The 25,567-nt window shown below is 44.7% G+C and overlaps 1 protein-coding gene across 1 annotated transcript in view; it reads right to left on the bottom strand.

Moving 5' to 3' along the window:
* Positions 1–25,567, bottom strand: part of LOC117998806 (putative tetratricopeptide repeat protein 41) — a 73,448-nt gene that overhangs the window by 10,565 nt on the left and 37,316 nt on the right. Inside the window, exons 9-13 of the mRNA XM_034987709.1 lie at positions 19,994–20,133; positions 13,974–14,145; positions 10,543–10,690; positions 9,833–9,985; positions 4,483–4,616 (exon numbers count right to left, since the gene is read on the bottom strand). Coding sequence (XP_034843600.1) covers positions 4,483–4,616; positions 9,833–9,985; positions 10,543–10,690; positions 13,974–14,145; positions 19,994–20,133 — 747 coding nt within the window. The remainder of the gene's footprint in view (positions 1–4,482; positions 4,617–9,832; positions 9,986–10,542; positions 10,691–13,973; positions 14,146–19,993; positions 20,134–25,567) is intronic.

The following is a 25,567-nucleotide window of genomic DNA, read 5'->3' as shown; positions in this document are numbered from 1 at the left end:
AGAAGCTGTGATTTGCTGGGATCCCATACCTGATTACAGCCATGCGAGAACTCAAACCCAGTTCAGTCTCCTCCCCGCAGGCCATGTTCTAAACCTTTCACATGTTACATCTTTTATTACAGGCTTGTTTTACCTCCTAACGAAGTAAGTAGCTAGTGAAAGGCAAAAGTTGTCTTTTGTTTTCATATCCCAGGTATACTTAGGACAGTCCTTCAAGCACAGGGAACCTTGTTTCCACCTGTTTGTCTGTTACTGCATCCAGAAAAGACCAAGACAGATTGTTCCCAAATTTAGAAGGTATGTGTAGGATGATCTGAATTGAAATACAGGCCATATGGCATTCATAAAATTTATGTTGAAGGACCTAAGGGACAACTTCAAAGTGATAGGCAGCCCACTGCCGAACACCTGAGGAACTGGCCCCACAAGGGAAACAAGCTGGAGACGAAGGGAACAACAGTAGTTTCATACATGAGCCTCCAATCCAAAGTCACAGGGCAGATGCCAGCGATGACTTGTGTTAACATCCCCGTGGGCAGCTTCATGCGGAGTGCTCCCAGGGGGCTGGGGGCTGGGGGGCAGTAGGAGGCTTGTTTATCTTTAGAGAGTGCATAATTCTCCCAAACCACCCCAGATCTACAAACTAGTCGGGTAAGACAAAACATCCTTACAATTCCACCATGCATTACAATTTGTAAAGCGATTAAAATAAATGTGTACTGAATAAATAACTGCTAATCGTCAGTATACCATCGTTCTTTTCTTCCTCAATGCAAAATTACATTGTGTCAAAGGAGTGCTCTGATGACCGACGTTCCCTAACAATTTTACTACAGGGCTAAGACTTGGTTTACAATGGCGAGCGATGAGGAGTCGGGAGTATATGTGGCTCTGGATTACTTCTTATTTTATGGAGTCCACTTAAGCACATTCCATTCAGATAGACATTCTCTATTAAAGGTAGGCAAAGGGGATCCGGATATGCTACCCCAAAGCATTCCACATTCCTGATGACATAATATTTTGAGCTGAAGGCATTTGAGTTCTTAAAATCCTGTATGTGCCTAAAAGCAGAGTCCCCCAAAAGGACTCAAGCATTATAAATTCCTTCCCCAGGGCAACTCACATCTTCTCTCCTGGGACACAAGAAGCTAGCACCACACCTAGACACACACTGTTGCAAACTACACCATTTATTCTCCTAAGGGTTCATTTATCTTTCCAAAAAATAATTTGCTTTTACCTTGAATGCCTTTATCTTTTCTCCACTTCCCTTTCCCCTGCTAAGCTAGGTACATAGACCCCAAGTCCTAACCACCCCTGGGGTTACTTGTTGCTGAGCGCTTCCATGTGTAAGTGTGATGCACATGCTAATCAACCTCTTATCTGAGAGCAAACGAATATATTATACTTACATCATAGACTAGAAACCACAACTGGCAACAAACTATTAATACAAAGCAACCAGATTAGGTGTATAGTTCCTTTTGCATAGATTTGCAACTGTATTTTCTGGTTGTAAACAAAATCCTTCATGCACTCAGCCTGGAAACGCTTACTGAAAAAACACTATACACACACACACACACACACACACATGCACGTGCTCCTAAATCTATGGACTGAAAATAATCTTTCCCTGCAGATAGCAAGTATTTAAGACTTCTTCCTCCTTAGCAAATGACTAGGCTGAAAGCAATCGTGTTTTATTGTAAAACGGACAACAAACATACACGCTGGGGAAAATGGTTGATTAACTCAGGGTTTCTCAATCTTGGCACTTTGACATGGACCTGGATAATTTTTTGCTGTTGGGGGGGCTGTCCTGAGCACTGTAGGGTGTTGAGCAGCATCCCAGGCCTCCACCCACTAAATGCCAGTAGTGTTCCCTGCCCCCCAACCCCCACCCCCACCCCCGATCATGACAATCAAGGTTTCTCCAGACTTCTGTCCTGAGAGATAAAATCACACGGGGCTGAAAACCTGTTTAGAAGGAAGTTGGCCATGCCCTGTGGCAATGAGATTTCATGATCCCTGACAGTATTCTAAAATTTTTCTAGTCATGGCACTTGAGGATTCTGGTCTAACCCACTGAAAGAAATAAAGCTGCCCAGGGCTGAGAGGTCTTTACCTGGCACACTGGGAACTCGCTCACTGGAGGTACCCCCACCCCCTCCCCGGGACTCGCAGCCCTGATCACCCCCACCCTCTCCCTCCCTCCAGCTGTGGCTGGCCTCCAGCCTGCTGTCCCAGCATTATCTGCAGCCCCCAATCAAACTCTCCAATCTCCTCAATTCCCAGGTTTGGCAGTGACACTCCAGACAGAGGACAAAACTCACCGTGTGGCCCCATCTGCAGAACAAGCTAACGGGGTCCTGGGGCAAATAAGGAGTGAGGCAGGGACGGACAGGGCCTGGCCACTCTGGTCTCTGGCTGGAGCAGAGTCTGGCAAGGAGGACCCCTCTCTCACGAGGCCTCTGGGGAGCTCGTCAACACTCAGCCTGGAGGATGGCCCTTCAAGTGGAGATAAATTCCACCTCACCGGGGCATAAGTTTCCTTATCTAGGTGAACTGTCACTAGGCCCTTCCTCCACTGTAACCTCGTGGGCTGCACGTAAGCACATTCCTCTACAGCTTTGCAAGAATCATTAACCTTGTCCCCGTTTTCTTTTTCCCAGCGCTCGCTACAGGAACCAAGGAGGGAGGCTATCTGATAACGCTTGTTTTACAGACCCAAAGCCAACAAGTAACGCTCTGAGACCGTTGGATGGAGCCCAGATGTCCCCAGAGCACAGTATCTCTGTTTTGAGCCTCTCCTCATGAAGTTTCAAGGCCCATCCAGTTCCCACCCTGACCCCCGCATACCTTATTAGCCCCACATAAACTGTCCGTACGCTCAACAAAGACAAGGCAGGTTCAAGACAGATCCCTTGCCTTCCCATCGGGCTGCCCTTCTGATAAAAAAGCTTTCGCTGCTTCTAACCAGGTGGCTTAGATTGGCTAACTGGGCATGAGACAGACGAAACTGACTTCAGGTTCAGTAACGGTAGTGCCAGTGAGGAAGAAACAGCATTCACTACAAACCACAGGCAATAAGAACATTCTGGTGGAAGAAACTCAAAGAAAGGACGGGAACTTGTCCCGTGAAGAGAAGCAAAACAGAAATAATTGAAACAACAAGTAGCAAGAGGAGTGAAGGTACCCAACCCCGACCCTCTTAGGTTTAAGACCAATATTTTTCAATTTTTAACTTCCATTTCATTTAAGTTTTTAATTTTTATCTTAAATCAGAAAGTGCCTTCAAATCTCTGAGCCAGGTCTGAGGCACTGAGTCTTACATTCTATATGTAAAATCAAAGGTGGGTCCATTTGTGATTTTCAGTCACCTGTTAACTTTAGTGTCACGGGAATAAGCGTGAACAGGCTATTCCTACACAAACAGTGATTTAAACAGAATCGAAAGGAAGAAGGAAACCTATCCTGACAGGAGAGGGCTGTGGTTGGGCATCATGCCCCGCCAACAAAAGAGTGGGAGATGAGATGGAAAGACCTCCAGAAGATCTTTCTGGGGCCCCTGAGTGGCTCAGTAGGTTAAGCATCTGCCTTCGGCTCAGGTCATGATCCCAGGGTCCTAGGATGGAGGCCCATCAGGCTCCTTGCTCAGCGGGGAGTCTGCTTTTCCCTCTACCTGCCACTCCCCCTGTTGTGCTCTGTCTCTCTCTCAAATAAATAAATAAAATCTTGAAAAAAGAAAAGAGGATCTCTTTCTGTTATGGACTGTTTCTGTCCCCCCTCCCAAAATTCTTATGTTGAAGTCCTAACCCCCAAATGACGGTATTTGGAGATGAGGCCCTTGGGAGGTGATCAGGTCATGTGGGTGAACCCCTCATGAATGGGATTAGCACCCTCATAAAAGAGGTGCCCTTCCTTCCACCATGTGAGGACACAAGGAGAAAAGAGCTGTCTGTGGACCAGGACGCAGGCTCTCCCCAGACACCGAGTCTACTGGCGCCTTGATCTTAGACTTCCCAGCCTCCAGAACTTTGAGAAATACATCTCTGCTGTTCAGGCCTGCCAGTCTACGGCATTCTGTTCTAGCAGCCCAAGCAGACTAAGACACGTTCCTAATAAGGGAAGGTAAACAAGTAGCTTAAAAAGTTGAAAGTCGGGGCACTTGGGAGGCTCAGTCGTTAAGTGTCTGCTTTCGGCTCAGGTCATGATCCCAGAGTCCTGGGATCAAGCCCCACATCGGGCTCCCTGTTCGGCAGGAAGCCTGCTTCTCCCTCTCCCAATCCCCCTGCTTGTTCCCTCTCTCACTGTGTCACTCTCTGTCAAATAAATAAATTTAAAAAAAAAAAAAAGTTGAACATCTGTGGAACAGGAGTTGTCTGCTTCAAAAATAAAGACATTTTAAAAATAAGCAAAGTATGCAGGTCAAAGGGAAAAGTCACCCGCTTCTAATAGAAACACATCAGCAATTACCTAATTTACACAAGGTATCACTGAGGCTAATGCTCAGCTGCTTCCTGACGAGTGAGGAGTTGGTGAAAGTCCCCGCATTTTCCTTTATTTGTATCACTTGTTTATAATATTCAATTGCTTGCTTCTTTTGGAATCTGGAAAAGAGAAATTTAATTAAAGTTTTGCATCCAAGAAGCACTGCATTCATTCATTCAACAAACATTCAGGGCTGGGGCTCAAGGATGAGTAAGACTAATCCTTGCCCTCAGAGAACTTCCCAAGGTTGGAGCAGAGGCTGAAGAGTGAAACAAAGGACCAGCCACTCATGAAGGGCACTGCCTGTGAACCTAAGGGTTTTGGACTTTAACAGTGAGGAGTTTTCATTATGAGAATGATGTGATCCGACGTGCACGTTAGAAAATTCGCCTGCCTGGAAGTGTGGAGGGGAAACTGAGGCGAGTTAGTCCACAGAAGCATGAGGTTCTGAGCGGATGCCGTGGGCCCAGATGAGACAGACCTGCCGAGGCTGCGCGCCACATTGAATGCTGTGGGCCCAGTGCTGGGATCGCTGGGTTATCGCTGTGCTCGCAGTAGAGTGACGTGGTTAGGAGCCTGAGCTCTCAGGTCAGGCGGGCTTGGTAGCCGTTAGTGAGGCAGAGACGCTCTGCAATCAGACTCCCTGGGTGCTGATCCCGGCTCTACCACCTAAAAGCTGGACGAGCATTCTAATCTCCTGAACCTCAGCTTTCTCACATTCAAAATGAGAATAACAAATTGTTTGGAGGATTCAATGAGAAAAACGCACGTAATGTCTTTAGCATAGTGACTGATATAAATACAATTAAGATGATGCCATGGCGTCCACACTGGGTGAAACGGGAGAAAATGCATTTCATCAGGAAGAGGGGGTGGATGTGCTCGGTCTTGAGAACGTGGACTCGGAAATGCCCAAATACTCAAGTGGAGACATCCAGTAGATGATGGAGGACTGAGAAGGCCATGGAGACGAGAAGCCAGCACATCATGCTGAAGCCCTCACACAGGTAAGGTTGAGGTGCTAAGACTGAGACCAGATCCAAGCACAGCATCCATGAACCGAACCCAAGACAGTGCCACCATTTGGACAAGAGTCAGAGAGGGAGGGAGGGAGAGAGAGGAAACCCACAAAAGAAACTGAGCAGCGATCATCAGAAAAGAGAGTCAGGAGGGAGGGTATCTCAGGAACCAGGAGAGGGTTGTTTCGGGACTTCAGCAGGAGAAGCCCAGCAAGATCAAAAAGTACAAAGGGACACATTTAACATGTTCCTGATGACTTTCGCTGGAGTAGACAAAATGGAGCTGGGTAGAGGTAGAAGTTAAATGACAGTAAATGGGAAGGGAGGAAGAAACTTGAGCTTGAAGAGGTGGCTGATGAATGGATACAAAGTCAAGAAAGAGTAGATGGCATCTATTTTACTGAAAGAGTAGATGGCATTTATTTTACTGAGAACATACTACTGTTTCTCTTAATCAGTTTATTCATTCCTCTCTGTCCTGTTTTTTTTTTTTTTTTTTTTTAATTTGACCTCATTTATCCAGCCCTCCCCATCCCCAAGCTACAAGGCCCTCAGGATCCCATGGATCATTTCTGTAGCGTGTGAGAGCTGTCACAAGGGCCCCTGGCCACCAGGACAAAGGGTCTACACCTGTGTGACAGGTGAGTCAAGCTGCAGAGCAAAATATCTCCTGGTCTTAACTAATGTTAAGAAAGATGTGGTCACCTAAGGAGAAAGGCCTTCCATTGTTTCAGAAGGTTGACCTTTGCCAGTGAGGGCTCAGGTCGTCTGCCACAGAGGCCATCCCTATGGAATGGACGAGCAATACTAAGCGTCTGTGATTCACACCCCATCAGCTCTGGATTTGCGGTGGGGCAGCCCAGGCAGCCAAGATGACTCAGACCATATGCTACGTGTTTAGATTTTTCTTTCACGAGGCAATGGTTCTACTGTCATGCTTTTTGCTTCTGTAAAGAGGAGTCCTGTCTCTGTTCACATGCTGGTCTTAAGAGGAACAGAAGGAGGCTTATCTGGTATCCAGTGTCTAAAAAATTATCTGGTGGGGAGCAAAATAGTGATACTAAGAACTCAATTTAATGAACTCTTTTGGTATGTGTCAGGCATTCTGCTAAGCACTTTACATACGGGAACCCTTAGTCCTCACAACCATCCTGTGAGCAAGATACTATCCCTACTTTCATTTTACCAATGAAGAAATGAATGAGACACCAAGATGTTAAGTTCTCGCTGTTACTAATTTGAACCCAGGCACTCAGACCCCAGAGCCCACCATGTCCCCACTACTATATAGTACCTGTAATTTTACCCTTACACACTCCCCTATTTGGGCTACTTTTTTTTACAGGTAAATACTCTTAGAAAGGCTAAATATGGATTTGCACTTAAGTGTTAGAAATTAGCAACATCACATTTCTCCTGGGAGCAAACGCATGCAGGAAGAGGTTACCTTCCTGGGGAGAGGTAAGAGGGCAAGTGGAAAGCCGAAAATGAAAAGCAAGACAGGGAACAGAGAGCAGAGGGACAGAAACTACTAAAACAAAACTTCACAACTTCATAATTTAACCTAGAGTGTCCCCTGCCTTTCGGTCGGCTGACGGGGCTAGGAAAGGGTATGAGCTGGAGCCAAAGGAAGGGGGTGGGGCATCTGTCTCTCTGGACTCACAAAGACCCTTCTCTCTACCAACCTGTCGAGAGAAGTGGTCGGACCCTGCAGATGCTAACACTGATGGCATCCACAGATAATACCTACAACCCTCTCTTTTTTTTTTTTAATTTTTTTATTCTTATGTTAATCCCCATACATTACATCATTAGTTTTTGATGCAGTGTTCCATGATTCATTGTTTGTGCATAACACCCAGTGCTCCATGCAGAACGTGCCCTCCTTAATACCCATCACCAGGCTAGCCCATCCTCCCACCCCCCTCCCCTCTAGAACCCTCAGCTTGTTTTTCAGAGTCCATCATCTCTCATGCCTACAACCCTCTCTTAAACACAGAAACCAACAAAGAATCTCTCCTTGGCCAAACTCTGCTCAGGCTCTTCTCACTCTTTCTCAAGTAGGCCTCAACTTTTAGACTTCTGTGTTCATCTGAGCATTGTCCAATTTTAGCAAGACTCCTGCTAAGTTAGTTTAAGGAGACTCCCCCACCCCTGATGTCTGATCGCCCTCAATATCAGACTGGGTTCCTCCTTCCCCTGTCATATCAGGTGAGGTCTGATCCCCCTGGCCTACCTTCAGCAAGAATCCTGTGAGGTCCATTGAGCCAGAATCCCCTCCCCACAACGCTTCCTCTTGGTAATTTTCCATCCACCGACACCCCTCTGCCCAGCTTCTCTTTGTATTTGGGGTTGGGTCCAATCTCTCTTCCCCTCTGCAAAACCCTGCTGCAGGACCTGAGTGAAGTCCACCTTACCTTTCTTTAACAAGTGTTACTGAGACAGAGAAAGTGAAGGGGCCCCATGAGAGAAAAAGTTGCTTTCTCCTTTGCTTTTTTCTGGCTTCTACTCCTGCTAGGACCTGCACCCCACCCCACTCTATATATGCCTCGTAATGCAAACAACATATGTCCTTGTAAGGGACAAGGAATTAATGATTTCTCTAGAACAGATAACATCTAAAAAAGGACCAGGTGAGAAATGACTGGACGAAGCCATTATACGCGTACTCCAGACCACCAGTACCAAACATCTTAATGCCAAGGCCCCCTGGCTCCAAGGAATAACACCTGGGCCCTCGTCTTGGTTCTAACTGGCTCCTGGATGCCTAAGGGGACATGTACACCAGACCATCACTCTCAGTAAAAACCCCCAGACCCCAAGCAGAAACGAGACTCATGATCTTTCCTTTCCGAGTCTCCTGGATGTTCCTTCTGTATCTCCCCCCAACACACACACACCTCTCACTTTCTATATATCTTCAATAAACTCTGCTTTCACCTCCTGCTGGCTCACAGTTGATTTCCATCCTGCCTGAAGCCAAGGACCCTCTTGGCTGGTCCCGCAAGACCCCCCTCTGGGTCCCTGGCCCTGGCCTGCTTACATCATTATGAGTAATTTTCTCTTTAACAGCTTTAACAAGGCCTTGGTTGCAGGGAGCTGAGGAGAGCCCCTGACTTCCCGGCCGGGAGAGAAGAGTTAGCAGGAAAGCAGAGAAAGTCTGAGACACTGTAGGCTCTGGCCTGGGGTTGCAGGAGGCAGACTGATGGATGTGGCCCTACAGACAATGGAGCTGAGACCTGCACAGACTCAGGAAGTGAACACAGCTGACCTTTGAACAATGCAGGCATTGGGGCACTGACTCCTGTGCAGTTGAAAATCCAGTATCTTTTGACTCCCCCAAAACTTAACTACTAAAAACCTACTGTTGACTGAAAGGATTACTGATAACCTAGGCAGTCGATTAGCAGAGATCTGTATGCTCTGGGTTATATACTGTACTCTTACAGTAAAGTAAGCTAGGGAAAAGAAAATGTTATAAAGGAAATCATATGGAAGATAAAAATGCATGTATAGTCCTGTGCCGTATTTATGGAAACAAGGCCATATATAAGTGGGCCCATGCAGTGCAAACCTGTGTGGTTCAAAGGTCGGTTGTCCATCTTCCTCACAAGGCCTGGGAGTGATGCAGAGAAACACAACATCATATTCCTTTGTACTTTTCCTACTGCCGAAACCTCTACGCAGTTTGTGGGCTAAGAGCTCCTTTCAAATACAATATGGTCAGTGTCCTGACAAATAGACAGGGACACAACTCTCAGGCATGGTGAGCCCCTCAGGTCTCTGAACAAGGCTACAACCAAAGAAGTGAGACACCCCTGGTGGCTCAACCCCAGATCCCTGCCACTGGCGTTTTGGGGGAGGGGAAGAAGACACGCTATTTGAAATATTTTATAAAAATTTGCCTTGGAGTGCCTGGGTGGCTCAGTCAGTTGAGCATCTGACTCTTGAATTTGACTCAGGTCAAGATGTCAGGGTTGTGCTCAAGACTCTCTCTCTCTCCCTCTGCCCCTCCGCACCCCACTCATGCTTGCCCTCTCTCTCTAATAATTTTTTAAAATCTTTTTTTAAAAACTTGGAGAGATGAACCATGAGAGACGATGGACTCTGAGAAACAAACTGAGGGTTTTAGAGGGGAGAGGGGTGGGGAGATTGGTTAGCCCGGTGATGGGTATTAAGGAGGGCACGTACTGCATGGAGCACTGGGTGTTATACGAAAACAATGGATTGTGGATCACCACGTCAAAGACTAATGATGTATTGTATGGTGACTAACATAACATAATAAAATTGTAAAAAAAAAAAAAAAAACTTGCCTTTCACTATCTCCTGGTAGAAAAAATAGTAAATCTGCTAAAAATTCCATAATTTCTCCAACTAGGATGTTTTTCTCACCAAATAAACTTCTCCTGATAGTTAAGCATTCTTGAAATCTCATTCTTGCAAGAGAAGTGTTTCCAGCAACAAACCTGAAAATAAAAGGCATGTGTGTATTTACTGGGCATGATAATGTTGGCTACTTCATTGTGCTTTCAAAAGTAATTCTTATAAACATCCTTTGTTTTATATAGGAAGATACAGAACAGCAGAGCAGTTTATAATGGTAGAGATTCAAGACCTTCAAAGTGATATATAAGAAGACATGTGAATATCTTTATAAGAAACTAGGCACTGTTTCTCAACCCCAACACAGTTGACATCTGGGCTGGTAGTATGTTGTGGGGCCATCCTGTGTACTACCTCATGTCTAGCATCATCCTGGACTCTACCCACTAGATGTCAATATCAACCTCTCCAGTCATGACAACCGAAAATGCCTCCAGACATTGCCCAAGGTCCCCTGAGGGGCAGAATCACCCCTGGTTGAGAACCCCTGAAGCAGAGATGGAAGTGCTAACATTCGGCATTTCTTCACCCAATCAGTTAGGTGGGAAATGGATTAACAAGTGTGGGTTTGAACATCGATGTTAACAATAAAAGCTAGTACAGAAAACAATAATTTTTCAAGAAAAAAAGATATGTTTACATCAGAACACCTTCGGTGTATTTCATGGTAGCCTGATCACGGGGGCTGTTGTCCAATAAGCTGGAAATTTCAGCAGCACATTCCAAAATGTGATTTTCTTTTAAGTACTTCTCAGTTGCTGACTTTGCCAGGTTGTTCAGCACTCTGCCTGCAGGGAATACATTTTGGCAAAGAAGATGATGCTTAAGGTTTTTTGTTCCACAAAAGAGTTAAGATGTCAGTAGGCAGAGCACTTAATATCATTGCTTCATCACCGACAATAACCAGGTTTTTTCTTAATAAATCGACGACTGGCCTACATTGCATGGGGACTGGTTTTCATACAATGGTTGTGTGTGGACAGCCGTTGCAAGGCCAAAGAGCTAAGACAATGGATTGAAACTGAATTCTGAGACTGTTCTGCAAATAAATAGATCAGAAATTAAGTAAGAATATGGATGAGGTAAAACCAGCCGTCACTGTGGTGACCAAGTCCTACTGAAGGCAGCCAGTCTTGCAATAAGAAATAATTAATAAGTAATGAGCTATCCCTAGATACGTACCGCCTTGGGAATGTACCTGCTGCAAAGGCCCCACCATTTTGTTCCTTTATTGAGAGTTCTATATTCCGACGCTAATACAGACTCCTAAAATGCTGAAAAATGTTTTCTAAGCCATAATCTGTTAGGAAGAGAAAAAGCCATACCAGTGTTCCCAGCACTGGTAGCAGGAAAGAAAAGCAGATTTAACTTTCTGCACTATGGAATTCAGTTGTAAGTATAAAGGATTACCACTACACTGCCAAGAAGCCTCTTTCCCATCATCGGTGGTATCTCATTCACTGCCCTGTGCCCACTGCACTCCCACCCCACCTCCATCCAGGGCCTCACATCTTACACTTGGGCATCAGATGGGACAGCCATGAACTTGATCTCCCTGTGTCCCCTCTTACCCACCATGCAATCCAGGCAAAAAAAGTAATCTCAAAATAGAAATCAAACGATGTCAGGCCTACTCTAACTCCACGTAATAGCTTCCCCTCATGGAGAATAAAATCCAAATTTTTGCCCAAGGTCCTACACAATTTGGACCCAGCTGCCTCCTGCCCTTTGCTCAGGGAGGCTCTTTCCATTGCCAACACAGGCCAAGACCCTCCCACCTCAGGGCCCCGCACAGGCTGTTCCCTCTGCCAGGACCATATGTCTCAACCAAAGAGGCCTGTGGACCTTTCAGAAGGGGACCCTCCACCTGCCTACGCTCTACCTACATGTCGTTTGTGTCTTTCATTGCATTTATTCCAACCTGCAATTATTGTGTGTTATGTGTCACCTCCTTTAGAAGACAGAGTTGGTGACTCTCCTGTCCAGCAGAGCACCCTGGTGCACAGTAGGTGCTCAGGAAATAGTTCTTGAATGTGTCAGCTCCGGCCAGCCTGGAATCCGAGCCCATCCCCCTTCACCTGCTTGCTTGGGCCCTGAATCCCGGCCTGACCCTTGTCCAGGCTTCTCCCTCTCCCAGAACACTGGAACTACAGGGAATTCCCATCAAAGTTGCCACTAAGGACACTGGTCTATCCCCAAGCATCCCCTGCCAGCAGGACTCCACCCCTCCAGCTGGTTTGGACTCCTCAGGGAGCCACATTTGTCTGCGCCAAGCCAAGGTCTGCTCAACTCCAAGGAGCTCTGCACTTTAGACTGCCCCGCCGGCTTTGGAAGGCCAGTCTCGGAACCCACCTGAGTGCACCTGGTTCCCACCCTGGTTTCCTCTGCTCACCAAGGTCCTACATGCCTATGACCAGCTCTGCCTGCATTAGGGTGCCTCAGAAGCTACACTCTGTATATTGAGGACTATAGCTTCATAAATGTCAACACTAGAAGAGATTCTGTACAGTGAGGAGTTACTGCAGACAGGCTTTAGGGTCTGATCAGCCTAGCTGGGACTCCTAGCTCCACGCCTGCTGGCTGTGAGAGCTAAAGTAGTTTAAGTTATTCTACCTGTCTGACCTTCAGTTTCCTCGTCTGTAAAATGGGGGTAGCAACACATACCACGTGAGGTACATTTGAGGATAAAAGATCATGAGCATAAAGTGCCTTACACATAATAAGCATTCAACAAATGAGAATTATTACTATAAAAATGGACTTACACATGAGATCTAGCAAGGGTAAAGAGCTTGCCCAAGGTGACCTTTGATCTTATAGGCATGGTGGTAGATTGCAGGAACTGCAGCAGCCCCCATGCCAACCTGTACCCCATTCCCCTTGGCAATGGCACTCCGCACTTCCTCCCATCGAGAGGTGGAGTCTCGTGCTCTCCCTTTGAATGAAGCCTGGTGACTCGCTTTGACCAACTGAATACAGCAGAAGAGGGTGTGTGCCAGGTCTGATCCTAGGTCTGTGCCTCCACACAGGCTTCTGCTCCCCCTCTCTTGGAATCCTGCGAGCCGCCAAGCAAACAGGCCCTGGGCATCCTCCTGGAGGATGAGGAACACGGGGCCCAGCCACCCGTGTCACCAACCAGACAGCTAAGGGAAGCCCTCGTAGGCCAGCTGATCTCAGGCACTGACACGAGTCCAACCTTAATCTGTCGAGCCCACCCTGGACCAGCGGAATCCCCCAGCCAACCCACAGGCCTCTGGGCAATACTAAGTAGCTGTTGTTCGAATGGCTGCCTTTCGGGCTGGCTTGTTATACAAGAGCAAATTAACGCAGCCATTTAAATACAGCATAAGTCTAGAATCCTTTAGTTTAGCCTGACTGTAAATCAGTGGGTCAAAAATGCTTAATATCTTCATTCAGTAAACATTCTTCGTCTCTGCTCTACCAGTGGTACCACAGGGCCTCAGGCATCAAATACCGGAGAATAAAAGGAGCGGGCTCCCGTGAGCACTGGACTGCATGCCAGGCACCATCCTGCGTGCGCCATGGTCTCCTACGAACACTTCTAGTCTCACAAGGATGCGCAACAGGTACTCCTTTCATCCCTCCCTTATAAAAATGTGACCCAGATGGCTCAGTCGTTGGGCGCCTGCCTTCGGCTCAGGTCATGATCCCAGGGTCCTGGGATCGAGCCCCGCATCGGGCTCCCTGCTCGGCAGGAGGCCTGCTTCTCCCTCTCCCACTCCCCCTGCTTGTGTTCCCTCTCTCGCTGTGTCTCTCTCTGTCAAATAAATAAATAAAATCTTAAAAAAAAAAAAAAAGTGACCCAGAAAGGTTGAGTCATAGGTCTAAAGGCAAAGAGCCAGTAAGTGGAGAGGTGAGATTTAAACCCAGAACAGCAGGCTTCGGAGTCATGTGAACGGCTGGGCTGTCACACGAGGAGTGTTTACTGTTCACCCCTCACGTGCCCACCACAAAACTCACACCCAGCTCCCCTTTCTTGGTGGCTGGGACTAACCCAGGAGCCCAACTCCGAAACACAATGGTTACCCCCTCTGCACATGTCTGCCATACCTTTCTGCTTCACGAAGTCCTGGTTGTCTTTCATGTTGCTGGGTGAAAAATCCACCAGGTTGGACCACGCTTTCTGGAAATATTGGAAGCCCTCCTGAGTCATTCCTATTTCAAGGTAGAGTTCTCCAGTAGTGTTCTGTACTTTGAGAAGCATCTCTGTCAAGGACTGACTCTGTACAAAGTAGAATGGACACCACTGCTGAGGGGATCCAGACACCCACCCAAGAAAGGCCCATTTCATAATGTACTTGCAAAAGATGGCATGCTTTATATCATTTCTTCTCTTAGGGAGTTTAAATATTTATAAAATGATGTGAGATATTTATTGGGAAACATTATAAACTAAAAATAAATCTGGGGATATGTTTTCAGAGATTGTTATAGCTTACAGCAATAAATATTTTTGGGGTACCTGGGTGGCTCAGTTGGGGTAAAGCATCTGCCTTCAGCTCAGGGCATGATCCCAGGGCCCAGGGATCCAGCCCGACATCGGGGAGCCTGCTTCTCCCTCTCCCTCTGCAATTCCCCCCCGCCACCAGCTTGTGCGCTCTCTCTCTCAGATAAATAAATAAAATCTTTAACAATAATAATAATAAATAAATATTTCTGAAGGTAAGAATAACATGACAATGTGTTCTGTATGTTAAAGTCCCAGGGGAGGTATTATCTAGAATTCAAATGAACACCTAAAAACACTATCTATGTGGGCCTTGAATTCAAGAGTGACCAAACATCTGTTAACATTACACTTGACACATTTTTGCTTAGAGACTTCAGTGTAAATTCCCTTTACTGGTTCAGCATTATTTAGTTCAGGGGCACTTAAACTTCATTACTTTAAATCACTCCTGGGGCACCTGGGTGGCTCAGTTGGTTAAGTGACTGCCTTCAGCTCAGGTCATGACCCTGGAGTCCCAGGATCGAGTCCCGCATAGGGCTCCCTGCTCAGCAAGGGGTCTGCTTCTCCCTCTGATCCTCCCCCCTCTCACGTGCTCTCTCATTCTCTCTCTCTCAAATAAATAAATAAATCTTTTAAATCAATCAATCAATCAATCACACTTCTACCCAAACTTTTTCAACATGTTAAGAATCTATCAGTTGGTTATAATCTTTCAAATGTCCAGTGCAAGAAATGAATTAAAGACGAATTATCTTACTACTAATATCTCATTTCAAGAAACATAACATTAACAAGAATACGTCTGGAGTACATCTGGTAACTAATGAGGCCCTATTCAAATGAACAATCATCCTCGTTGGTTCTGTAATACTTCCTGCTATACCACGGTGTGAGCCCAGGGAAGGACCGACTGAGCCTGGCTGCTTGGTGTGAATTCTTTCTGTTCTGCACCTGCTGGAAGGGCTCCCCCATGCCAACTAAACTTCTGCAGCTTGATGCAAGAGCTTTCCAATAGGTGTCTTGGAAACAGTTTACCTCTACTCAGAGATATGGATCTCCTCAGTCCTGGAGGCAGCCAGGTGTGGTGAGGAATCCCTGGGCCATAGGCCTGCAGCTCTTTCATGCATCCCTCATATGAATCTTTAAAGGTGCCCCTTCTCAACGGCTATCCTAGATCTCATCCTTACTGCTCACTCCTCCTATCCTCCACTTCCATGCTGACTATATTGACAAACCCTGAGAGACTGCCTTCAGAAACTGGTTCGGATCATGACTGGCTGCAAGTAACAGAAAACCCAAATTAATAGTGACTTGATTTCTCTCTCATGCAAAAGTCAGGAAGTGGGTGGCCTGGAGCTATAGATACACCACAGTGTCAGAGACTCAGATTCCTTTTATCTTGTTGCCTGACCTTGCCTGACCTCCATTCCCAAGGACACCTCTTGGTCTAAAATGGCTGCTCCATCTCCAGTCATCATATCCACGACCCAACCAGCAGGAAGGAGGAATAGGAGATCATCAGACTCTTCACTTCATGAAAACCTCTTAGAAGTTATCCATATCTCTCCCACTTAATCTCACCAGCCCAAACTCAGGCATGTGCTCATCTCTAACCCCAAGGAAAGCTGGGAAACGTAGTCTTCTTTCCAATCACTTGTGGGTCCAAATATTCAGGAGGGGGGCACATTATTTACTATGAAAGGGTCAATAGATCTTGGGAAATTACAGTCTGGTATACTTCATTTACCCTTTTCTTTTAAACTTCAAGTTAACAGTGTTTTCACCCATTTCCTTCCCTCCTGCCTTTCTCAGAGGAAAAGAAGCCCAACCTCCTTTACAAGGACCCACCCCTCCCTGAACTCTCAGAGTCCTGTCCCCCACACAGAGTTCCCACTGGCATTTCCAATCTGCCCATGTCCCTGGCTCCTTTCCTGCTCCGCACAAACATACATATCCTGGATCAAACCTCACCCAAAGCTGATAATATCCTGACTTTTCATCTTTCTCCTATTACTGACAAGCTTCTCAAACTAGTATCAATATGTGCTTGTTCTCCATTTCATTATCACACACTTGCCTCTTAAAGCCCTGCAGTTCGGTTTCTCCCACATCCACCCCCTTCCTTCTGACCCCCACTCACCTGACCTAGGGGCCTTCTTTTGGTCTTCATTTGTCCAGCCCCCTAAGCAGCACTCCTTCCTTGGTTTGGGGGAAACTATGATCCCCCAACCTTCCTTCAATCCCTTACTCCTTCACAAGCTCTTCTTTCCTTGTCTCCTTTTAGGTATAAATAACTTCCTAGGAACCAATTTCTATCGTCATTCAGAGGCCTTGTTTCCCTGTGTGTTTCAGCATTCACCTGTAAGCAGATGTCCCCCACCAAGTCTCTCTGCAGATTTCCAACCCCACCTTTCCTCCAGCTGGCTGTAGACTCCACTTGGATATCTTTCCCCAACTGCAAACTCAGTAGTTGAAACATTTAAAATTTATTATTTCCTCTCCAAATCAGCTTCCTCTCTGGATTTCTCCATGCCGGTCAACTAGACTCAAGTCCTCAGGGTCTCCTTGAGTCCTCCCCGTGTCCTGGCCACATTTCCAGTCAGACTGAGTGGGGCAGAAGCCTCAGGGAGGGGGACAGCTCCTGAGCCCCCACCAAACCACTGGGGTCCTGCCACCCTTGAGTCTCACTGCCCGCATTGCCAGAAGTACTCATCAGCATGGCAAATGCAGTGGTCTGTTGTCAAGCTTCCTCCTTATCAAAACACGTCTTTTATTCTCCTCTAACTCCAGACTATCTACTTCTTAAGGGCAGAGACCCCACAATCCAAGCACGGAGCTTTGTGGGCACTCAGTAAATATGTTTATATTTCACAGTGATTGTGTAGCACAGAGTTTCATTCTTAGGTCACAGTCTGCACTAGCCATGACCTATGGGGCACTGACTGAGCTAAGCACTTGCTAGGCATGACTTCAGTGGATATTTACAGAAACGCTACGAAATAGGGATTATTGCTCTTCTATTGCAGGTGGGGAAACTGAGGCTCCTTGGGGTTCTATAAATCACCCAAGCCCACATGGCTAGCAAGGAGGAGAGCCAGGGTGTCCCACCCAGACCTCCTATCTCCAAAACTCTGCTCTGTACATTTAACAAGTAAGTTTCTGACACATAACCAGAGGCCCCTTCACAAAAGTATTTTTTGGTTTTCCAGCTGCCTGCCGCACCGACTATGAAACTAGAGTGGGGAGAGCAATGAGACCTACTTTTTTAACAGACGTACCAATTAAATCAGCTTCGCAACCTGAGCACCACAGACATTTGGGGCAGGCTAGCTCTGTGCTGTGTGTGTCTCGTGGAGGGAGGGGGTGTCCTACCCATGCGGGGTGTGTAGCAAGCAGTACACCTTGCTTCTACCCACCTGATGCCAGGGGCAACACCCCCCAAGTTGTGACACCCCAAAATGGCTCCAGTGTTGCCAAGTACCCCTTGGGGGACAAAACTGCCTCCCAGTTGAAAACCACTGCGTTAAAATTCTTAAATGACCTAAGCTGAAGAAATTACACAACTGTGCATACACACAGAATGCATTCATCCCAGATAACAAGCTCCTTCCCCTTGAGAATGTTAGGCATCTTTTTTGAAGAAGTTGTTATTGCCAAAATAGTTTTAGAACTGCTCTTTTGGAAGTTCCTTCAGAGCCTAAAGAAAATTCTTTTAACAGTCTCCATGGTGGCTAGTCCCAAAGCACTGTTGCAAAAATATTTTGAGAGCAGAATCATAAGATTGATGCCTCCCAGAGGAGTGCTCTGAAGAGGGAAATTTTCTTTGAATGTCTAAGCTCTGGCATGCCTCCCATGAAGCTGTCTTATCCTTCCGTGACCGTGCATCTGACAGGCTGTGCTTCATCACTGTTCTGCATCTGGCCAATGTCTTCCAGCTAGATGGGGAGCTCCCTGAGGGCAGGAACTGTGCCTGCCTCACTCACTGCTACCATTCCAACTCCCAGCACAGTGCTCAGGCTAGGCAAGGCCCTCAGTGAGTGTCAGCCGAGTGGATGAATGAGTGAGTGAATGACTAAGTGAATGACTGGAACCAGGCACTCAGTGATTACCTAATAAAATAACTGGTACTCTCCAGACAGACACCTGTCAGTGATGAACATCTGGAACTCATGAAAAAAAAAATGGGGGGCGCAGGGGGAAATTCCACAAGCATAGTAAGAGAGCAAAGAATCACTGGACTCCACTCCCTGGAAGATGAAAGAGTGGCCAAGATAGCTTAAATCGAGCTATCTTATTATTTCTAACCTAGGCCTCAGGGACTTTATAAGCCACAGACAGAAATAACAAAATAGCTGCCAGTTCTTAAGATCTCACTGTGGGCCACACAGTGTGCGAAGTGCCTTGTGTACTTTCTTACTCGACCCTGTTAACAACCCCTTGAGACAGAAACGAGAATCCTCAACAGAGTCAGAGAGGTTAAGATTCTCACCAAGGTCACACAGCAGTGAGTGCCAAAGCACTTTAAATCTGGGTCAGCCTGAAAACATCCCACGCTCTATTCACTACTCTGTGCTGCTTTCTAAGGACATGAAGTATTTGCAAATTCAAATTGAATCACTGATCCATTTATTAGGCACCTGTAGGTTGTAATATGCCATGGAGGACACAAAAATTGGTAAATAAGCATGGTCTCCACCATGAGGAGACTTGCCATGTTAAGTCTTATTAATCTCCTTAAATAGAATTCTTTCTATAAAGGTGTGTGTTGATGGAAGCAGAGGCATGTTTTATAAAAATGTGAAGGTCTTTGTTTTAAAATAAAAACAGCTTTGTCTTGGGTTATACTACTCTTGATCTACAAATGCTACTGAAATCAGTAAAAATTTATAAATTTTTAAAAGGCCAGTTAAATGTCCTCATACACACATAGTTATGTATTATGAGTAAAACTTTCATTGTATTCAACAAAGCCAAAACTTAATATTTCAGAAAAAGTAAATCAATACAGAGACAAGATAATCAACCTTCCCCAACATTTTTGTGAAAATTATAACCATAAAACCATAACCAAGTCCTTAACCTGTCTTTTATTAGTTCATTTCAACCCACTACTCTAGTCTTTTTTTTGCTTTTTTTTTTTTTAAGATTTTATTTATTTATTTGGCAGAGAGAGACACAGAGAGAGAGGGAACACAAGCAGGGGGAGTGGGAGAGGGAGAAGCAGGCTTCCCGCGGAGCAGGGAGCCCGATGCGGGGCTCGATCCCAGGACCCTGGGATCATGACCCGAGCCGAAGGCAGACACTTAACCGACTGAGCCACCCGGGTGCCCCTCCTTTTTTTGCTTTATCAACATTCCTTTTTTCCTCAAAAATTGCACCTCTTGGTATTCATACCTTCAAAAATGGCTCCATCTATCTACTACTCGTTGGCACTAATCTACAGTTTGGGGTATGGATTAAAGTCAGCTTCCTCTCTGATTAACATAATTAATTATTCATTTTATTATTAATTCCTCTCTTTGTGGATGAAATTATAAAGGAACAAAGGTAAATGATATCTGAAAATATCTAACATGAAACGAATAGCATTTGAAGGATTTAAAGTGATTTCCCACTTTACCTGCACTAGCATATTCTCGACACTCAAGAACAACTCTTCTGCTTCTCTGGTCTTGCCCATAAGCTTCAGAAGTTTTGCAATAAAGAAAATTAATCGGCATTTGTCAGTGGTGGTAACCTCAAAAAGCCTGCATTCCAGCACTAGATTGGAAAGAAAGGTAAATAACCCTAAATAAAGCATATTTGGAAAGGAACAAAGAGTACCCATCACTTAATCTTGATACAGGAGTTATAAATACATTATCCTCATTTCTGTATTTCTCTCTCAAGGGATTAGCATTTTGCTTTTATTAGCACTTACATACATTACCAAGTATTTCAAACAATGACATGAAAAATAACTCGAATGCTTTTAAATAATCTTGCTATGTAGATATTAAAAACCAGAGAGTCAAAGGAACATTTCTATAGCACAGTCCACATATTATTGTAATTTGTATTTGGGGGTGATTTTCAGGTAAGAATAAAAAGGTGTTTAAATTACTTACACAATTCTGCCCTCTGTTGCAACTCTCTTGAATTACTGGCTTTACCAGAAGGAGCAAAATGTGAAAAGAACCAAATAAGGAACATGCCTTGCCTCTGCGCATGTGTGCGTGTGTGTGTGTGTGTGTGTGTTTTACACCCTCCCATACACAAATGAAAATACATAAAATTTTTGAACTTGAAGACCCAATTAAATACATGGTACTGCAAAGTCATCATTTCCAAATTTTTTCCCCAACATTCCAGCATCTGAACTTCTACATTTGACCAGTGTTTCATTTCAAAGTATTGCATCTACTGTATTAGACACAAACACATCCCGTGTTCTTTGTCTGTTCCATTGCCCCTACGGTAGGCCACCCAGACACTGACTACGCTCCTGCTTTCTTTCGGCCAGCTTTTCCAGGGATCACCATTTGTGCACAGAATAAATATGTATTGAGCATCTACTGTCTGTCAGGCAGCATTCTAGGCTCTCAACACCAAGCACAGCAGATGAGGCTGTATCTCCCAGCATGGGAGAGAGGCCAAGAGGCTCTGAACCATAGCTGTAGTGCTTCAGGTCCAAGAGCAAAAACTAAATGAGAGCCAAGGAAGAGACAGCTCTAAAGAGAGTCCAAGACTCTCATCCACAGCGGCCATCCAAGCAAAGGGACCTAAGGTGAGCGCAAGAACTGAGGGGTCGGGGCGCCCGGGTGGCACAGTCGATTAAGCATCTGCCTTCGGCTCAGGTCCTGATCTCGGGGTCCTGGGATCGAGCCCCACATTGGGCTCTCTGCTCAGCGGGGAGCCTGCTTCTCCCTCTACCTCTGCCTCTGCCCCTGCTTATGCTCTCTTGCTCTCTCTCAAATAAAATCTAAAAAAAAAAAAGAACTGAGAGGTCAATCCAAGCAACAAAGGAATCTAAGAACTATAAGCAGCTGCTTAGAGCAGGCAGGCCGAGGGTGGTCCGGACAAAGAGCTGAGGGATGGGGAGAGGGGGCGGGGGGGGGAGGAGTTGTAAATTCCACAAGTATTATTGGGCCCAGATTCCTGTCAAGGGCTCGGGTTGGAATGGACAATATCCATTCACTATGTTTAATACTCAATTCAACAATCTCATGGGCTCCAACAAAACTTCATTCATGAATCCTTCCTGCCACTGACCACATTCCTCATGTTCATTCACTTAGCACCAACATGTAGTTTGAACGGACAAGGAAATAATTTTTCTCATGATAAAACTAATATGTGTACACTACAGAAAAATTGAAAAATATAGAAAAGTACAAAGAAAAATAAAAACCACTCATAATTGCATCATTCGAAGATAACCTGCATTCACATATTGCCGTATGTACCTCTGATCTTTTGCATGTACCCACAATCATTTTTTTTTTTAAATAAAATTGGGGGCGCCTGGGTGGCTCAGTTGGTTAAGCGACTGCCTTCGGCTCAGGTCATGATCCTGGAGTCCCGGGATCGAGTCCCGCATCGGGCTCCCTGCTCGGCGGGGAGTCTGCTTCTCCCTCAGACCCTCCTCCCTCTCATGCGCTCTCTCTCATTCTCTCTGTCTCAAGTAAATAAATAAAATCTTTAAAAAAAAAAAAATATTTTTCCATATCTTTAAAAATTGAGAACGCATGTACTTACCATTGGTCTGTATTCCATTTTACAGATTACCCTTAGTCAATTTTTCACTATGTATTAAATTTTTTTATTTACATACAATTTTTATTTAACATTTATTTATTAAATGTTATTTAGTGAGAATCGTTGGCAGAAATCTTTTTAAACATCCCTGATTATTTCCTTAGAGCAACTGTTAAATTGAATAAGCCACAGGATATTAATATTTTTAAGACTTTGGGCGCCTGAGTGGCTCAGTCGTTAAGCGTCTGCCTTCAGCTCAGGTCATGATCCCAGGGTCCTGGGATCGAGTCCCACATCGGGCTCCCTGCTCGGCAGGAAGCCTGCTTCTCCCTCTCCCACTCCCCCTGCTTGTGTTCCTGCTCTCGCTATCTCTCTCTCTGTCAAATAAATAAATAAAAATCTTTAAAAAAATAATATTTTTAAGACTTTGAATATATATTGCCAAATTGCTCCCCAGAAAGACTGTCCCAATATAAACTCTTACTGTAGCATGTAAAAGTACCTATTTCCCCACACCTTTACCAACATTATTATTTTTATTTTTTATTTTATTTTTTTAGATTTTTTTTTTCTTATTTTTAAGTAATCTCTACACCCAACGTGGGGCTCCAACTTCCAACCCTGAGAGCAAGAGTCACATGCTCTACCGACTGAGCCAGCCAGATGCCCCCATTATTTAATGTCTTTAAAATTCACTACCAAAAAATAATTGCACATCTGGTACCTGAAAAACAGCATCTTGGTTTAATTTGCATTTCTTTGATTACTAGCAAAATAGAATATAGGAATGTATTTATTAAAAACATGTTCATCAACTCTAAGATGCCATCAACTGCAAGATGCATCCCTATTTCAGAAATGTTAAGTTTGGGGCAAGCCTACTTCTTAGAACCAATGAAATCCAGTATTTATTCTTTAGTGAACTCATTCCTCTAACAACCACTTCCAGGGCACTGTGAGTACCTGCTGTGGGCCAGGCACTATCCTGGGTGCAGGAGATAAAGGATGAGCCCAAACAGACCTGGGCCCTGCCAGCTAGGCTGTCAGAATGGCGAGGAAGCTAGATTATCACAGAATCATACAAATGAATATAAATTCAAACATGAAAAGAACCACGAAAGAGTTGGTGATATGAACTGTGGAAGATTTCTCCATAGAAATGACAATTGAGCTGAGAGTTTAAAAAAGAGTAGAAGGTATTGAGGCAAAATGAGGGAGAGACAGTGTGGGAATTCTGGAGAGAGGAAGAGCATGTGCAAAGGCTCTGAGCAGGAAAAAGCAAGGTGCTTAGAGAACTGAAAGATGGGGACTGAAGAGCAGAGAGAGCAAGGTGTTTGGTTCCAGATCAGGGTGGAGACATAGGAAGGGGCCATTCAGCAGCCACACCATGCCTGGTGCTTGCTGCAGGCACTGGGAATATAGCAATGAACACGAGAGACAGAGTCCTTCTTTCATGGAACTTACATTCCAGCAGCTGGGAGGATCGGAGGGCAACAGGGAGCAGAGATAGACAAAAAAAAAAAAAAAAACAAATAAATAAGACAAAATCAGGTAGAGGTGAAAGGTATGCAAAGAATTAAAACGCATTGACAAGATAGAGAATGACTAGGTATAACATCAGACTGGGGAGGCCACTCTGAGAAAGTGACACTTTGGCTGAGATCTAAATAACTAGAAAGAACTGGTACTATTAAAATATGAGTGGGAAGAACATTCCTGGCAAAGGGAACAGCTGGTGCCAAGACCCAAAGGCAGAATACACTTGAAAGAAGGTCAGAGGGGCTGGCATCTAGAGGCCAAGAGGAAGAATCTTATAAAATGACACTACATAGGCATGCAGAGGTCAGATTATACAAAGGATTGTAAATTAAGCTGAGGAGTTCAGATTTTAGTATAAGTGCAAACAGCAAGTGTCTGGAATGATCTTAATCTGGAAAGTGACATGATCTGGTCTACATTCTTAAAAGCTCATTCTGGCTACTAAGCAGACAGTGGACTTTATGGGGGAAAAAAAATGAAAGTAGGAAAGCCAGTTAGGAGGCTGTGATGATGGGCCAGGTGAGAGGTGATGGTCGTGGGGCTCACGAGAGTGATGCTGGTGACAAGCTGAGGTTAGGATGTTCCCTCTCACCACTCCTATTCAACATCACAGTGGGAGTCCTAGCTAGTGCAATAAGAAAAGGAAATAAACGGTGTACATATTGAGAAGGAAGAAATAAAACTGTTTCTGTTCACAAACGATACGCTTATCTATGTAGAAAATCCCAAAGAATCAACAAAAAATTCTTAGAACTAATAAGCAATTATAACAAGGTTACAGGATACAAGGTTAATATACGAAAGCCAGGGGCGCCTGGGTGGCTCAGTCGTTGGGCGTCTGCCTTCGGCTCGGGTCATGATCCTGGGGTCCTGGGATCGGGCCCCACGTCGGGCTCTCTGCTCGGTGGGAGGCTTCCTTCTCCCTCTCCTACCTGCCCTGCTTGTGTTCCTGCTCTTGCTATCTCTCTGTCAAATAAATAAATTTTTAAAAAACACCTTAAAAAAATATATACAAAAGCCAATTGCTTTCCTATATACTGGCAATGAACAATGAGAATCGGAAATTTAGAACACAATGCCATTTATAATAGCACCCCAGAAATGAGAAGCTTAGGCATAAATCTAACAGAACATGTACTTGATCTATATGCAGAAAACCACAAAACTCTGATGAAGGATATCAAAGAATATCTAAATAAACTGAGAGAGGTTCTGTGTTGATGGACTGGAAAACTCAACATTGTTAAGATGCTTGACCCATAGATTCAATGCAATCCCAATAAAAATCTTCCATAGATGTCCAACCAATCTTTGACAAAGTAGTAAAGACAATTCAATGGAGAAAGTCTTGTTGATAAATTGTTCTGGAACAATTGAACATTCATATGCAAAAAAAAATGAATCTAGACATTACACCTTTTACAAAACAGTCAAAATGGATCATAGCCCTAAATATAAAATGAAATACTATAAAAGTTTTAGAAGGAAATAGAAAAAAAACCTACGTGACCTTGTGTTTTGGTGATGATTTATTAAATACAACACAAAAAGCACAACACATGAAAGAAAATACTGATTAAGTTAGACCTTATTAAAATTAAAAACTTGTGCTCTATGAAAGATACTATTAAGAGAATGGAAAGACAAGCCACAGATTGGGAGAAAATTTTTATAAGATATACATCTGATAAAGGACATCTATCCAAGAGAACTCTAAAAATTCAACAATACAATATGTAAAGATACTCAACATTATTTGTCCTTAGGGAATTGCAAATTAAAACAAGAAGATATCACAGCAACCTATTAGAATGGCTAATATAAAAATTTTTTAAAAACTAACAATACTAAATGCCAGTGAGGACAGACAACAACAGAAACTCTCATGCATTGTTGGTGGGAATGCAAAATGGTACGG

Source organism: Mirounga leonina, unplaced genomic scaffold, assembly GCF_011800145.1.
Source record: "Mirounga leonina isolate KUSES-001 unplaced genomic scaffold, KU_Mleo_1.0 Mir_418, whole genome shotgun sequence".
Lineage (NCBI taxonomy): Eukaryota > Metazoa > Chordata > Mammalia > Carnivora > Phocidae > Mirounga > Mirounga leonina.
The sequence above is the reverse complement of the archived record's forward strand: the minus strand, read 5'-3'. Positions and strand labels throughout refer to the sequence as shown.